This window comes from Lithobates pipiens, unplaced genomic scaffold (genome assembly GCF_037356315.1).
Source record: "Lithobates pipiens isolate NorthernLeopardFrog02 unplaced genomic scaffold, aLitPip1_a1.2 Scaffold_8, whole genome shotgun sequence".
Classification (NCBI taxonomy): Eukaryota; Metazoa; Chordata; class Amphibia; order Anura; family Ranidae; genus Lithobates; species Lithobates pipiens.
In genome coordinates, this window is record NW_027507903.1 from 296,296,861 (window position 1) to 296,314,282 (window position 17,422).

Here is a 17,422-nt window from a genome sequence, read left to right on the forward strand (position 1 = left end):
GGCATTGCTTTGATTCCCCTACTGTCTCTCAGTTGCTGCCAGAGCAAAGATATATCAATCTTCACCTCCTCTATTCTGGTGGTGAGGGAGGTTTTGCAGGCAGCGATTTCTTCCAGGATCTCGCTCTTGTCAGCTGCACAAGCGACAGATGATGAGCCGCCATCTTGGGACTCACACAGCTGACACTTGGAGGATGCTCTCCACCCCCCCACTCCAACAGAAGCAGGATGGCCTTCGAGACCCCCCCCCCCTCGGAAGATCGATTAAAAGAATCACTTTATTACTATTTCCACACTCCATGGTTTTAAGTATGTTGCTGATGGTGGCCTGCCTGTTTTGGGTACCACACTAGTGTTTACCATGGTATTTTAGCAAGCAGGGTTTTTTTTATTGTGGCTTATACTTGCCCGAGTTGGTATGTGTAGAGCTGGGAGGGTTAGGGTGTTCTTCTTCCCTTTTTTATTTTTTTATTTTTTTTTTATTATTTGTTTTTGCTATCGTTGGTGTCTATTCTGTTAGCAGCATAATTATGGTCATACTTATGCAGCAATCTACTACTGCATTGACTAACTGGTGCACTCTCATAGTTATATTACCGTATCTGTCCTCTATATGGGTACACATGGCCACCCGGCCCACATCTTGCATTATGATTTGTCTATGGCTAGGTTGAAATTTCTAACATGGGTAGATATGTATTCTTGCACGTTAAGATAGCGGGTAATCCCCCTGTTGATCCCGACCTGATATGTCACCCCCACTTCGACTTCACCATTCTTAGTGAGGGATTCTCTTTCATGGCTAAACGCCTTACTATACTGGCAATATGGTTGGGAGTTTTCAAGTTTTCAATATGCTGGTCAGTCCCTTTCTGGATTGTATGGGCCAGGGTTCACAGCCTCCTATGCAGGATCGGGATACCAGGTTCAGCTGCTTAACCACTTCAATACAGGGCACTTAAACACCTTCCTGCCCAGACCAATTTTGAGCTTTCAGCGCTGTCGCACTTTGAATGACAATTGCGCGGTCATGCTACACTGTACCCAAATGAAATTTTTATCATTTTTTTTCCCACAAATAGAGCTTTCTTTTGGTGGTATTTGATCACCTCTACGGTTTTTATTTTTTGCGCTACAAATAAAAAAATACCGAAAATTTTGAAAAAAAAAATTTTTTTTTGTTTCAGTTTCAAAACTTTGTAAATAAGTACGTTTTCTCCTTCACTGATGGGCACTGATGGGGCTACACTGATGGGCACTGATAAGGTGGCACTGATGGGCACCAATGAAGTGGCACTGATGGGCGGCACGGATGGGTGACACGGATGGGCAACACGGACGGACACTGATAGGTGGCACAAATTGGCACTGATAGCTGGCACGGATGGGCGGCACAGGTGGGCATGGATGGGCGGCACAGGTGGGCATGGATGGGCGGCACAGGTGGGCATGGATAGGCGGCACAGGTGGGCACTCATAGGCGGCACAGGTGGGCACTCATAGGCGGCACAGGTGGGCACTCATAGGCGGCATCGGTGTTATAGTAATGGATGCCAATCAGTGCCAAACAATAATGCATGCCAATCAGTGATGCCCATTGTGGGCACTGATTGGCATCCATTATGGGCACTGATTGGCACCCATTGTGCTGACTGGCATCCCTGGTGGTCTAGGGAGGATTATGGATTTTATTACCTTTTCCCTGGTGGTCTAGTGGTGTCCCTGGTGGTCCAGTGTGGGCATCCTCGGGGGGGCTGTGCTGATAATCGATCAGCACAGACCCCCCCTGTCAGAGGAGCAGCCGATCGGCTCTCCTCTACTCGCGTCTGACAGACGCGAGTGAGGGAAAGCCGAACACCGGCTCTTCCCATTTACACTGTGATCAGCCGTGATTGGACACGGCTGATCACATGGTAAAGAGTCTCCGTCGGAGACTCTTTACCGAGATCGTAGTTGCCGGGTGTCAGACTGACACCCCGCAACAACGATCGCCGCGATGCGCGCCCCCGGGGGTGCGCAGCGGCTCATAATCCTAATCACGTCATATGACGTCCGGTTAGGATTATGAAACCACTTTGCTGCCGTCAATTCCCTATAGGGCGGGCGGCAAGTGGTTAATGATGAGCTTTTGACTTGGTGGACACCTGGCGATGCCTATATCCTAAGCGACAAGCCTACTCCCTGCTTTTCTAGCTCCCACTACACCATGTCCCGAATAGTTCTCACATGGCTCTCCAGTACCCTAATCCCCAAAACACTAGGTTTGGCCGCCGAATATCTTCAGACCATTCCCCCTACTGGGTTGAGCTGACACCATACAGCAACCCCCCCCTTTCACAGAACTGGAGGCTAAACCCCTTCTGGTTGACCATTCTCCCTGACACGGATAGACTAGCCATGGAATTGGGGTTCTTCTTTCATAATGCTGATACGTCCTCCCCACTGATCGTATGGTAAGCATTTAAAATACACGCTAGAATGCTCCTTACCGAATACATCTCCAGGTTTAGAAGAGACTATTAAGTTGACCTATATTCAAGCTACTGCTCAGTTGACTGAACTGGAGGATAGTTATGTGACATCACCTCGCCCGCCTTACTGGCACAGTTAAAGCTTTAAAGTAGGGTGGTTGACCAGCTGTGCCAGGAGCGAGCTCAGCACAAGCTGTTCTTTAGTAAACAAAGCATCTTTGAACAGGGTCAACATCCAGTTAAACTGCTTGCCTATTTGGCGCATCTGGACTCCAGACCTCTGGTGCTTATTACCCTACGGTCTGATCCGGTGGGTGTCATGGACCCCCGCCTTGAATGTCAGGACTTTTGCTGATTTATTTCTATTTTTTTTTCCAAGAAGTAAATCTAAGGTTAACTGTCCTCCACAGGACCTGGAAAACCTTCTTGGTGGCCTCACGCTCCCTAAATTGACTAATGAACAGGCGGATATGAAGGCCCCGCTTTCAACGGACGGCATTAAGCTTGCCCTTTCACATTTTGCGAAACCTAAGGCTCCCGACTCTGATGGGCTACCGATTGAATTTTATGCCTACTTCTCAGATACCCTAATCCCTAGACTCGTCACTCTTTATCAAGTGATATTCCAGGCCATTACCCTTCCCGAATCTATGCGTGAAGACATCATAGTTCTCAACCGTAAGCCAGGCAAGGACCCCCACCTACCCCAATTATATAAGTCTATCTCACTGTTGCAAACTGACATTAATATATTAGCCAAAATGTTAGCCCTATGCCTCAGTCATTCTTTCCCTTATTCACCCTGATCAAACGGGCTTCATGCCAGCGAAAAACACAGCCTTTAATACTAAATGCCTACTAGATGCCTCTTTATGAATATTCAGGCTTCCCATCACCAAATGGGATCTAGAGTAATTGTCTCCCTTGAAACAGCCAAGGCCTTTGACTTGGGTGAGTGGCAGTACTTGTGGCTGTGTCTCTGCCACTTCGGGTTTGACCCCCAACTTTGTCAAATGACTCAATATCCTTTATAATGCTCCTCAGGCCAGGGTGGTGGCTAATAGTTGGACCTCTGGTGCCTTCCCACTTTCACGGGGGATGCGACAGGGGTGCCCCATCTCACCCCTGCTATAGGCACTGGCAGTGGAACCCTTGGTGGTAGCACTCAGGGCACACCCGGGTATTCATAGGCTGACATCAGGCTCAGTAAAGGAGAGGGTGGGACTACACACCGACGACATACTTTATCTCTTGGACTCTGGCCCCTCCCTCTAGACGGCCTTGCAGATTATCATCCCAGATCCTTCCTATGGATGTAAATTACCCCCCCCCCCATCAAGGGAACAGGTCAGTTTGCCCCTACTAAGAGTAAACGCCCTTATACTTGGGAATACAGATTTCCGGTCGACGGCTGACCTCTTCTTTCTAAATGTGCAGCCTTTAATTCCGCTCATTAAATCCAAACCTGGGCAAGGTTGTCGGTGGGGGTGATGGGGCGCATAGGCCTAATTTAGGTGATGCTGTTGCCTAAAAACTTATATGTGCTGTGGCATTCTCCAATATGTGTTCCATTTTTAAGCACAAACTCTCCTGGAAGGCTCTACAGTGTCCAGCTACATTGGGGGTGGGGGGGGGGGGGCCTTACAATCCCAGATTTTGGGTCCTACTACCTACCAGCACAGCTTTCCCACTTATCCCACATAAATAAGTCAGACAAGCACACAGATATTTAGCCCTGGTATGTAGCCCAGCAGACTCGCAACTCCCACACCCATTATGTCTTGTGCATTCTGAGGGGCTCTATGGTATATCCATTCTGGACTCTTTTCAGCACAAAAGGGTCTGGGATCTGGTGATGTCCAAGATGTATTGTTCTGTGTTCCATGGCAATACCCCCTTGTGGTACAGTAAACTTGTCCCAGAGCTCTTTCAGGTATCTGACCCCACCATTTGGATACGTCGGGGTATATACCTATTGTCACATGTTCTTTACAATGGAGAGATTGGATCAGTTGAAAGCAGAATTCAACCTTCCAAATTATTATGCTTTTGCTTCTTTTCAGGTGCGACACGCACTCCACACTCAGTTTATGGGTACTTATCCTGTTCTATCGTCACTAGATGTGCTATATAGCGATGAACCACCTCAGCTCATATCGGTTTTTTATAATATGCTCACCATTCCAGCTGTAACTAAGCTAGCATATTCTATTAAAGTGGTTGTGAACTCTCCCCCACAACTTTGACCCATGTAAATCAGCATAAAAAAACCCCTAATGAACACTGCTTGTAGCTATCTCCTTACTTGCTTAGTATTGTTATCCTTTTTGTTCTTTAGAATGACGTCACTGAGCATGCCCAGATCTCCCATGATTTACGGCACAGTCTATGTGCTTATCTATCTGTTATCAGGACTTCCTACGGCACAACACTGATATCCCAGGAGACTTCATAATCGCTCAGAGCTTCCTCCTACACCCCATGTGACATCACATGCAGTGTAAAGCAGGGCATGGGACAGCATTACTGCAGTCTTATCAGCTGAAGCAAACACTAGGTAATCAACACAAGTAAATACTATGAAATAAAACAAGTCGGCTATGAACAGGCAAGCAGGGTTGCCATAGAAACGTTGGATTGAGAAGGAGGCTTGGTGAAAAGTACAGGAAGTGCTCAATGTATGCTCAATGTAAGGGTGGAAATACGCTCCACTTTGGATTTAGAAAACAATACTTAAGATGGCGCTGCCTAACCCCTGGGAAAAAGTTTTTTTTTAAAGTTTCTTTAAAAAGTAAGTAATATGCGATTTGGGCTGGATTACAGTGGCTATAGTTTGATAATTACTTATTATAATGGACTAAATGAAAAGAAGCATCAGAGTGGTAGCGTTTACTTCCTCTTTAAGCGGAGGTGGGTAGATGGTGTTGGAGGATGAGAATTGGCGTGAGGTGCTAGAAACTCCCAAGCTGTTGTCCTGCAAATTGTCTGACAGACTTGCACAAATCCTATAATACACACAGAGCATACCTGACCCCGCAACGAATGGCTAAATTCTGCTCCTCCCACAGCTCTATGTGCCCCAGGTGTCTGATCTCTGTCGAAACCTTTGACCGCCTCCTATGGCAGTGTCCTCGGATTCGGGCATACTGGTCACAGGTCGTTCAGTTCCTACACAACAAAATGGGCTCACCAGTATCGTTGGATCCCAAGAAATGCCTTCTGGGCCTATTTCCCAATACCAGAAGAGAAAAATATACACTCCAATTCCTCCATTAAACATTATTTGCAGTGAGAAAGCTGATAGCCTGGAATTGGATCCTAGTGGCTGCCCTTACACTAGCTGCCTGGCTTGCTGAAATCAATAACGCCTTACTCGACAAAAAAGGTGATTTACGCTAATGGTTTGCTCGGACCAGTTTAATAAAATCTGGGATAGATGGTTACAATCCTCTTCAACTTGCACCTCCTAGTTTGTCTGGTACTCCATATATTGGTAGTCTAACCCTTTTTCTTATGTTGTCTGGCTATATACAACGTTATCATAATGGTTATCAATTCATATGGCTTTAATTTTCTCTCCTTCTCCTTCTCTCCTTCTATTTCTCTTCTCCTTCTTCTCCTTCTCTTCTCCTTCTTCTCCTTCTCTTCTCCTTCTCCTTCTCTTCTCCTTCTCTTCTCCTTCTCTTCTCCTTCTCTTCTCCTTCTCTTCTCCTTCTCCCCCCCCCCCCCAATTGTCCTGCATAAATCTTTTGTACAAAAGTCCATAAACTTTTTATTTCTTTTTTTCAAATGTTTACAGTTTGTAGACCTTTTCAATGCTATATCTGTTCCCTGGGACTAGAGATAAGATTCTGGATATTGTGTGCCTTACAAAATGTTTATTGCTTTATAGGTGGACAGTCTTTCTGTGAACCCTGGAGCGGAGGGTACTCCAGAACTAATGGTGTCCCAGCCAGGTTGTGGATATGCAGTTTTGAGGTGTACGTGGAGTGATGAGACTAGCCTGGTATCTGAGAGGACAGCAGCTGAAGCAAGGTGAGGAGTAAGCACTAGTAAACAATTTTGTAGTCTTTACTAAATGACTATTAGCCCCTGTTCACTCTGGTACGACCTGTCATGCAATTTATAGATCAAAGTCGCATGACAAGTTGCACCCTATTTCTGTCTATGGAACTGTTCAAATGGGTGCGAGAATTGTACCGGCATTGAAAAGGTTCTTGCGCTATTTTTGGCGATTTTCATGTACGACTTGTATTGACATCTGTGCATGAAGTTGCATTGACTGGCTGAAGTAACGCGATTTGAAAGCCACATTCAGTCTGTACCGGGGCTACAAATTTGAAAATAAACTACCATGGTTTGACCCGTTGGAGCAGTAATGAGTAAAAGTTCAACAGCTCAAACATGTACTGTAATGTGCGTAATTTAATGTCATGCATTGTAACTGCCTCGTGTGTATGGGTTCTTCCTGATAAACTTGACACACAGTATCTCGCAAAATGTGAATACACTTCTCACATTTTTGTAAATATTTTATTATATCTTTTCACGTGACAACACTTAAGAAATGACACTTTGCTACAATGTAGGGAGTGTACAGCTTGTATAACAGTGTAAATTTGCTGTCCCTTCAAAATGACTCAACACACAGCCATTAATGTTTAAACCACTGGCAACAAAAGTGAGTACACCCCTAAGTGAACATGTCCAAATTGTGCCCAAAGTGTCAATATTTTGTGTGGCCACCATTATTTTCCAGCACTGCTTTTACCATCTTGGGCATGGAGTTCACCAGAACTTCACAGTTCCTCTTCCACTCATCCATGACGACATAACAGAGCAGGTGGAAGTTATAGACCTTGTGCTCCTCCACCTTCCATTTGAGGATGCCCCACAGAGGCTCAATAGGATTTAGGTCTGGAGACATGCTTGGCCAGTCTATCAGCTTTACCCTCAGCTTCTTTGGCAAGGCAGTGGTTGTCTTGGAGGTGGGTTTGGGGCCGTTAAGTTGGAATACTGCCCTGCGGCCCAGTTTCTGAAGGGAGGGGATCATGCTCTGCTTCAGTGTGTCACAGTACATGTTGACATTTATGGTTCTCTCAATGAACTGTAGCTCTCCAGTGTCGGCACTTATGCAGCCCCAGACCATGACAATCCCACCACCATGCTTGACTGTAGGCAAGACACACTTGTCTTTGTTCTCCTTACCTGGACACACACACACACACACACACACACACACACACACACACACACACACACACACACACACACACACACACACACACACACACACACACCTGAACCAAATAAGTTTATCTTGGTCTCATCAGACCACAGAACATGGTTCCAGTAATCCATGTCCTTAGTCTGCTTGCCTTCAGCAAACTGTTTACAGGCTTTCTTGTAAATCATCTTTAGAAGAGTCTTCCTTCTAGGACAGCAGCCATGCAGACCAATTTGATGCCGTGTGCGGCATATGGTCTGAGCACTGACAGGCTGACCCCCACCCCTTCAACCTCTGCAGCACTCGTATGTCTATTTATGACGCTGAGCGCAAGCGCTCAAGCGGAACCTGTTAACTACTTCAGCCCTGGAAGGATTTGCCCCCTTAATGACCAGGCCACTTTTAGCGATATGGTACTGCGCCAGTTTAACTGACAATTGCGTGGTCGCGATGCTGTACCCAAACAAAACTGACATCCTTTCCCCCCCCCCCACAAATAAAGCTTCTTTTGGTATTTGATCACCTCTCCGAATTATTATTATTTTTTTTTTTTTTTAGACAATTTTGAAAAAAAAAAAAAAAACTTTTTTGCTATAATAAGAATTGAAAAAAAAATTTCCTCCTCCAGTTTAGGTGGATATATATATATATATATATATATATATATATATATATATATATATATATATATATATATATATATATATATATATATATATATATATAATTTTCTCATGTTTATTGCAAAAACATTTTCAAAAATATGTAGAAGAATATAATGTGTGTGTGTTTATGTATGTAATTAATAAATATATATATATAACATACATAAACACACACATTATATTCTTCTACATATTTTTCAAAATGTTTTTGCAATAAACATATGATTGTGTGTGTGTGTGTATATATATAGATAGATATATATATATATATATATATATATATATATATATATATATATAGATATAATATATATATATCCGAAGCTCAGTTTTAGGGTCTTGGAAATCTTTTTGTAGCCTAGAGTTCTTTGCCATGATGTGCCAAAAAATCAATTATTCTCTATGGAGTTGGTTCACATCTCCATGCCTGAAGCCCAAAAAAAGCTCTGGGGCTTTTTTTGGAGTTTGAAAAGGAAAGATTTGGTGCTATTTTTTTTTTTTTTTTTTTTTTTTTTTTTTTTCTTTTTTTTTCTCTCCCAAAGAAATGCATGGAAACGCTTCAGTTGAGCGTTTCAGTACATTTTGTCACGTGTGTGTGTGTGTGTGTGTGTGTGTGTGTGTGTGTGTTGTGTATTTGGCACTGGTCCCCAAAAAGTGTCACTTGGTGTAAGATTTGTTCGTCGCAATGTCGCAGTCCCGCTTAAAATTGCTGATCGCTACCATTACTAGTGAAAACAATAAAAAGAATTAGTCCATAAATTGATCCCATAGTTTGTAGATGCTATAACTTTTGCTCAAATCAATCGATATACGTTTTGTTTAAAAAATATATATATATTATTTTTTTATTAACCAGTTCCCAACTGACCCATAGCTAAATGACTACAGGGCAGTTGGATAACTCTGGGAGGGTGTACAGTGACATCCTCCCAGAGAGCCCCTCCCCCCAGGGCCACGAACACGGGAACATCCATGTTTGCCAGGTTCACGGGACCGGCGCAACACGGATTGCAGTAAAGGGCCAATGACAGTGGCCTTTTACCACTCCTGATGACCCAGCATTGTTTACATTGGTGATCGCTCCATCATTGGACTACGTTTTTCAGATAAATTGGTGCCCAACAGTGTCATCTGTGCCACCAGTGCCACTACAGTGCACACCTGTGCCCATCAGTGCTTATCTGCACCACTGCAGTGCCACATAATTGCCGCCTCTGTGCCCACCAGAGCCACACCAGTGCCACCTGTGCTCATCTGTGCCACATCATCCTCACCAGCCACCAGTATGGCAAAAACAATTTTTACGACTGAGGAGGCCTACCAGCGTCTAAGCATGACGGATGAGAACGGGGAGCTCTCTGAGTCTCAGTCCGATTCAAATTTGGCCTATGAACCCGTGACAAGCAGCGGGTCTTATACAGAATCAGAAGAGGAACGTGTGCCCGTGAAAAGGCATTCTGGCGTGGAGCAGCAGCCTACTACCAGCAGCACAGTGACAATGCCGTCCACCTCGAGAGCAGTGCCGTCCACCTCGAGCGTAGTGCCACTGCAGCAAAAGCCAGGCACCAGTAGGGTGTCATCCGGAGCAGCAAATATCCCCCTTTTTACTGCCCAGCCAGGTGTCCAGGTGAACACCGATGATTTTGTCATGCTTGATTTTTTTTCATGTGATTTTCACAGAAGACTTACTATCGTCTATTGTGGCCCAGTGCAACCTCTATGCACAGCAGTACATAGTAAGCTACCCTGGCTCTAGTTAGGCCCATCCCTATGAGTGGAGAGACTTACCATAGAGGAATTCAAAATTTTCTTAGGCCTAACTTTTACTATGGGACTCGCAAAAAAAAAACGAAATGTATTCATATTGGTCAACCAACCCCATCCACCACATGCCACTCATCTAAGCGATTATGCCAAGATCAAGCTACTTTATGATTTTGCGCTTCTTGCTCTACAATGACAACACCCAGTGCCCTTCCTGAAATGACCCAGCTTTTGACAAATTATTAAAAATTCGGCCACTCCTAAATTATTTCTCAGAAAAACTTCCCCGGTTATATACCCCCAACCAGAATATCTCCGTGGATGAGTCCCTTGTAAAATTCACAGGCAGGCTTGGCATCAAAAAGTTTATCCCCAGCAAAAGGGCCCGCCAATATGGGGTTAAAATTTACAAACTTTGCAACCGAGCCACAGAGTACATTTACGCCTTCCAGGCGTACGAAGGGAAGGACTCCCAACTGCATCTCCCTGAATGTCCAGAGTATATTGGAGCCAGCGGCAAAGTTGTCTGGGAGATTGTTTATCCACTCCTTGGAAAAGGGCACCACTTATTTTTTTTATGTGGATAATTTTTATACAAGTTTGCCCCTCTTCCGCGATCTTCACTGGAGGGACACCCAGCATGTGGTACCGTAACAGCCAATGGAAAGGGCTTCCCACAAAAACTGGTCAACGAAAGGCTACAATGAGGGTAGATGGTGTCTTTGTGGAACCAGGAGATATTGGTTGTCAAGTGGAGGGACAAACGAAACGTCCACATGCGCACGACCATTTTATAATGGCACCTACGTGGAAGTCTCCATAAGAAATGGCACAGTCCAGAAACCAGCTTTTTATCTACGATTTATAATTTGTTTATGGGAGGAGTGGACTTCAATTATCAGATGATTGAACCCTACCTTCCCACGAGAAAATCCCATCATTGGTATAAAAAATTGTCCATTTATATTTTCAGTTTGGCCATGTATAACACGTATGTTATTTACCAAAGATCTACTTAGACCCCCGTATCCTATCTGCACTACCAGGAACAAGTAATCTCTGCCCTTTGGTACCCTGAAAGCCCACCAGAAAATAATCACTCTGATTACGTGAGCAGACTCAACGAATGCCACTTTCATGATAAAATGAGCCCCCACCCCCCGTGAAACAGGCCACAGACATCAGAAGAAATGCCGGGTGTGCTCCAGAAGAGCAAATGGAAGAGACACCAGGTATTTGTCCCCAATCTCTTTCCCAACCAGGCCCCTTATAGGTGAATGTTACCGTTGCCATACTTCTCTACATTATTAGGGAAGTATGGTAAACGTAATTCTCATTTCCGGTCATTGTCCTCCACTCCCCTTTATGCCACTGCACTGAACTGTACATACCTCTGCCTTGTCTGGAATTGACCCTGGCCTGTTATACGACCAAGCTTCTGCCGAACGCTAAATTGTACCTACCTCTGCCTGCTCTGGAACTGACCCTGGCCTGTTTGACCACTTTTTTGCCTGGCTCTTGGACTGATCATTTACCCTGCTATGCTAGTGGGAACACAGGGGTCTCACATATGCGAGGGGCTCCAGAAATGTTTTCTGGATGAAGAAATCTAATTTTTTTTTAGTTTTTCTCATTCCCAGATTTAGGGTCTGGAGACTCAGAGGCTTCAAAGAGATTTGGGAGGGAGAAGCCTCTACCCTGTCCCAAGTCTTTCCTGGCCTGCTACTTGGACTGTGTCCCTGCTTACTACCAGGACCAAATATTTTGGCACTGCTGGCAATGTCTCTGGACTGTATATGGACGGTATCCCTTCCTGTACTGACTATGGACAATATTCCTGCCTGCTGCCTGGAAAATTCCATTCACTGTCGCTGACCATGTCCTTGCCTGCTGCCTGGATTAGGGCTCTCCGCAGGTAATCTTTTGTCTACCCTTTGCTCAGCAGAATGTATTTTAGGGTGTAATTCTTGGTGTGTTCATGCTATGTGTTAGAAATATGAAGGGCCTTCAAAAATGTGATAGATTGAAAGGAAATTAGATGTGTAATTTATGCTCCTAGAACGCCTAAATGTGCTACTTGAATGTTGGGCCTCTGTATGTGGCCAGGATTTGTAAAATTCTCACACGTTGTATCGCCATACTCAGGAGGAGTAGCAGAATATGTTTTGCGGTGTCATTTTTGCTATGTGATGGAAATATATTAGAAATGGACAACTTTGTGTTTAAAAAATAAAAATAAAAAATGCGTTTTCATTTTGACTCATCATGCCTCATAGATTATACGTTGGGATGTTTGCTTTCCAAAATGGGGTCACTTTGTAGGCGTTTCCATTGTCCTGGTGCTCCAGGGCCTTCAAAAATGTGATAGATGGTTGAGAATTTAGATATGTAATTTATGCTCCTAGTACGCCTGAATGTCCTACTTCAATGTTGGGGCTCTGTATGTGGCCAGGCTATGTAAAAGTCCCACACGTGGTATCACCATACTCAGGAGGAGTAGCAGAATATATTTTGGGGTGTTATTTGTAGGGGTGCAACGGATCATCACAGATCCATGATCCGAACTGGTCAGCCTGTTTGGATCGTCAAACCTCGTGATCCACGGAGCGCTCTACTGCCTTGGCCTTAGGAAAGGCCGCGGCTTCGGCCTAGCTCCAGAGCAACGGCCATCTTGGTACACCCAGTGACTGTTTACAATGTCATCGCTCCGTCAAATGACGGAGCGATCACTTGTTAACAAACCAGCGTCATGTCATGACGCCGGTTCCTCTCTCCCTTGTGTACTGATCTGTACAGTGGAGGGGAGAGATCGGATGGCAGCAGCACTGTGGGCTGGATCTGTAGTACCCACAGTGCTGCTCTGTGACAATTGCAGTCACATCCATCCATGCTCAGGCATCCCTCCATACTCTGCCAATACCCTGCCATACCCAGCCATGGTCAGCCATACCCAGCTATACTCAGCCAATATTACAGTGGGGGAGATGACGTGGATATTACAGTGGGATAGATTTCTATTACAGTGGGGGAGATTGTGGATATTACAGTGCGGACTATATAGTGGTGGAATTTTCACAGGTTTTTGCAAATTATTTGCTGATCCACGACTCTGATTAGAGGAACGATCCAATCCGTGAGTTTTTTGATCCGTTGCACCCCTAGTCATTTGTGGAATGTACATGACATGTGAGCGAAATAACCTGTTTATAATGACAATTTGGTGTGAATAAAAATAAAAATTTGCAAAGAGTTGTGGGAAAAAATAACTTAAAAAAACTCACAATGCCTCTTACTAATTACCTTGGAATGTCTACTTTCCAAAAAGGGGTCATTTTGTGGGTATTTGTACTCTCCTGGGTTGTTAGGGTCTCAAGAAATGATAGGCCTCCTTACATCAGGTGTGATCAGATGTGATCAATTTTCAGTTATTGGCACCATAGCTTTAGACTCTATAACTTTCACACAGACTAATATCCGCTAATTTGTTTTTTTTTTACCAAACATATGTAGCAGTATAAACTTTGGCCAACATTTATGAAGAAAAATTACTTATTTGCAAAATTTTATAATAGAAATGAAGAAAAATTCATTTTTTTACCAAATTTTCTGTCTTTTTTTTTATTTTTTTTTTTATTTTTTTCATTTATAGCACAGAAAATAAACCCAGAGGTGATAAAATGCCACCTAAAAAGAGCTCCATTTGTGTGAACAAAAGGACGAAAATTTCATATGGGTACAGTGTTGCATGACTGAGTAATTGTAATTCAAAATGTGAGAGCACCGAAAGCTAAAAATTGGTCTGGTTAGGAAGGGGGTTTAAGTGCCCAGTGGTTAATTAACAAAAATATGTAGCAGAATATAAATTGGCCCAAACTTATGAAGAATTATCTGATCAATAACTGATCTTTCAGCTGTGAAATCCTTTTCTCCTTCCCATGTAATTTTTCAAACCATGCAGTTTTTTTCTCTGTCCTTAGGGAAGTTTCTTCAAGAGATGTAATCCTTCACCAAACATCTGGCCGGATCCACAATAAAAATGTTTCTACACACCTCATTGGCAGCATCAAGCAGGGTGGGTATGTATAGCTTGTAGCTTTTCCTTGAATTTAAACAATACTCAACCTGGTGTCATTAATAATATAGTTGCCATTCAAAATAAAATATTACCTTTGATTTTTGAGGCCTGACGTAGAAAGAAAAGTTCTGGGTAAAGTGATCACGATGACAAATTGGGGACCTTTATCAGTGTTTGCAACCTGTTTATTGCAGCCGCTAAAAATCAGGTAAAAAAAAAAATGCAAAGGATTTTTACTCTATTTGCAGCAATCTTCCTCAACTGCTAAGATATATTTGCGACATGCTGCATACAAATGGCAACAAGGAGCAATTTTACACTAAATTTGTAACTGCTTTTGCATCCCAAATTGGACGCAAAACAATCGCCAAGTTAAGAAGTCTGTTTAAAGCGGTATTACCCACTTGCCAACTGCGCTATAGCAAAATGACAGCTACAGGGCAGTCTCATCCGTGCACATCAGTGAACAAGCTGTCCTGCAAATGTAACAGAAATTTGAGACAAATAATTTACCAATGACAGGGTTGCTTACAAGGATGAATGTTTTTATTTTTTTTTATTTTTTTTATAATTTGTATTTTATTGTCATTTTCAAAATTGAACAAAAAGAAAGAGAAACAACACAAAAAATCAACATACATAGGGGAAAAAAGGGGAAAAAAAAGGGGGGGTATTCCATGGGGGGATACATACAACCTAGTCAAGTTACATGTATGCATACATGGTGGTAGAGAGTCACTTCCATTCAACAAACCCAGGGCACCACCCCTCCCGCTCCAGACATTCGATCCACATGAGCAGGTCCCTCCCCCATACCAGAGGAGGGTGGGGTGCCCCCCTGCCGCAGTTAAAGCTTTACAAGTGGCTCCCACCGCATAGTGTAGTGGGAAGAACATATTAAGTCAACAAACCCAAACATCTTCCATTAGAGTATGTATAGAAGTAAAGGGGAGACAGAGTGTAAGCATCATGTCTCACCGGATTTAGTGTTCAACTCACCAGCAGAAGATGTGTTCGGAGGAGGAAGGTTCGCCTGGACAAGTCTCCCAAATTCAGGGTCTGCTAGGGCAAGAAGCGCGACATCTAAACTGGATGTAACCACAGTTGCGGTCTGGACATGGGTCTTCCAAGGTCCCCATGTGTGCTCAAATTTCTCCCTGGTGTCCCTACATGTGGCCAGCCAACTCTCTGCTTCCATTATCTCCCCCACCTTCCCCAACCAGTCCTGCTCGCTTGGAATTGGATGAATTTTTATTTAATCCTGTAAAACCTTTATCCAAAAAGGAAAAATAACTGATGCTTTAATTGCTTATGTACCGTATTGGCGTATAACACGCACCCCAAGTTTAGGAGGGAAATTTAAGGAAAAAAAACTTACATTTAAATGCCCATCAATGCAGCCTCATCAGTGTCCATCTGAAGCCTTGTCAGTGTAATTTGCAGCCTTGTCATGCAGCCTGTCTGTCATTGCAGCCTGTCTGTCATTGCAGCCTTGTGCATCGTTGTCCCCTCAGTGGCTTTCGGCTGCTCTCGGGCCAGAGCCCAAAAATCGCGGAGGATCGGCGTATAACACGCACCCACGATTTTCCCCTGATTTTAAGGGGGAAAAAAGTGCGTGTTATACGTCGATAAATACGGTAATTGCAGTGTCAGCTTGAGGTTGGCCTCAATTAGTGTATCTAAATCTGCTAGTTCTTCTAACACTCCCCTCCCTCCAGATTGATAGTTGTCTGCTGTGACCGCAGCACTGAGAATGAACCTCTTTCCTCACCCAACAGAATGCACCTCTCCTTGTTTCCATCTGTGCCAGTACACTTTTAGTAATCAAATTTTAACAGGTAGGAATTATGTCACCCAAAATGTCAAGGCGCAAATAAATAGTGCAGGGTTGTGTGAAAAATTTCTTTTTGTGAAATGGCATGTACTGCACATCAAACGTTGTTTATTTGTAAAATGATTTACTTTTCATTAACTTTAGTAACTGAACACATTACTCAAGCATTGTGTACATAATTCCAATTCACTGGGCTCTTGGAGAGCCTTTCCCGGGCATATCCTGGTCAAAAAAAGGCAACTGAATATGCTTTTATAGGTGATGAGACTATACATTTCTTAGTTGCAACTTTTCTTCTGTTTTCAATGCAAGTGATTTCATTATGTAGTGGGCACCACTCTGTTACATATGTCATAATAATTTCGACAGTATTTTACAATGTCTTCCTGGTACATCCCCCTTGAATTCCTATTATGTGTAAAATATATTTACAGATTTGTCCTACATTCAGGATCCAACTCTGAACCTGAAAGCAAAGGTCATTTTTGTTTTAGAAAATGGCAAAGTCTAAATTTGCAACCTAACCTACAGATGGGCCCAGCTTGGCTCTATTGGTATTATTGTGATGGTCCCCATGTGGATCTTGTGGCAATTATTACAGTGGCAGTCACGTCTTCGCTATGGTGCTTTAATGCAGGGTGGTCATTCTTTAGTTGTGATGATGTTAAAGTGGACTTTAACACCAAAATTTAGTTAAGATTTGCTATTTAAATGAAAAATGTGAAATGTTAGTTGTGACTAGGTAGTACTCTGAAAGTTTCCTTTTTGATTTCTTACTGAAAATTGCAGTGTGCATTCTGGTATTTAGGCAATTCTGTACTTGCTGCCTCATAGCTGCCTCTCACTACTAGACCCAGGACATTTGGTGATGTCACAGCTGTGCTGCCAAGATGGCTCTACCAAGATGGCTGCTGCCCACCACACAGATGCACAGTGCAGAACCTGGCATGGGGGAAAAATTGGCTTCTGGGAGGTCACAGGCAACTCTGGTGACCAGTCCTTTACCATCTAAAGCAGGCCATAGACGAGTTGAGAAACCAACAAAATTTGTCTTGATAATCAAATCGTTTGTTTTTCGCATCTGTGTCGAGCAAATTTTCGTGTCCCACGAAACAGAGCTTCCAGAGTTCAGTTTCTCTGTAGTGTGGTACTTTTTTTTAAGTGGCTGTATCTCTGGTCATTTCTGATTTGTGGCGGCTGCTCTTTGGCTGTAGTGTTGTTTGACAGTCCATGGATCAAGTAATCAGCCCCTGATCGTAGTGATGGTCAGTGCTTCTGTTCATTAGTTGTCATGCTGGACTGGTGGTTCAGTCTTTTGGTCTAGTGGTTTTCAATTTCTTGTCTTAGATTTTTCTACTTTTGTGTGTCTGTATCTATGCTGATTTTG

General features: G+C 43.5%; 1 protein-coding gene across 3 annotated transcripts in view; it reads left to right on the top strand.

Moving 5' to 3' along the window:
• The window catches only part of ITFG2 (integrin alpha FG-GAP repeat containing 2), a 59,912-nt gene that overhangs the window by 24,623 nt on the left and 17,867 nt on the right, over positions 1–17,422 (top strand). For all 3 annotated transcript variants that reach the window (XM_077472516.1, XM_077472517.1, XM_077472518.1), the window contains exons 6-7: positions 6,363–6,505; positions 14,104–14,198. In XM_077472516.1, the coding sequence (XP_077328642.1) occupies positions 6,363–6,505; positions 14,104–14,198 (238 nt within the window). The remainder of the gene's footprint in view (positions 1–6,362; positions 6,506–14,103; positions 14,199–17,422) is intronic.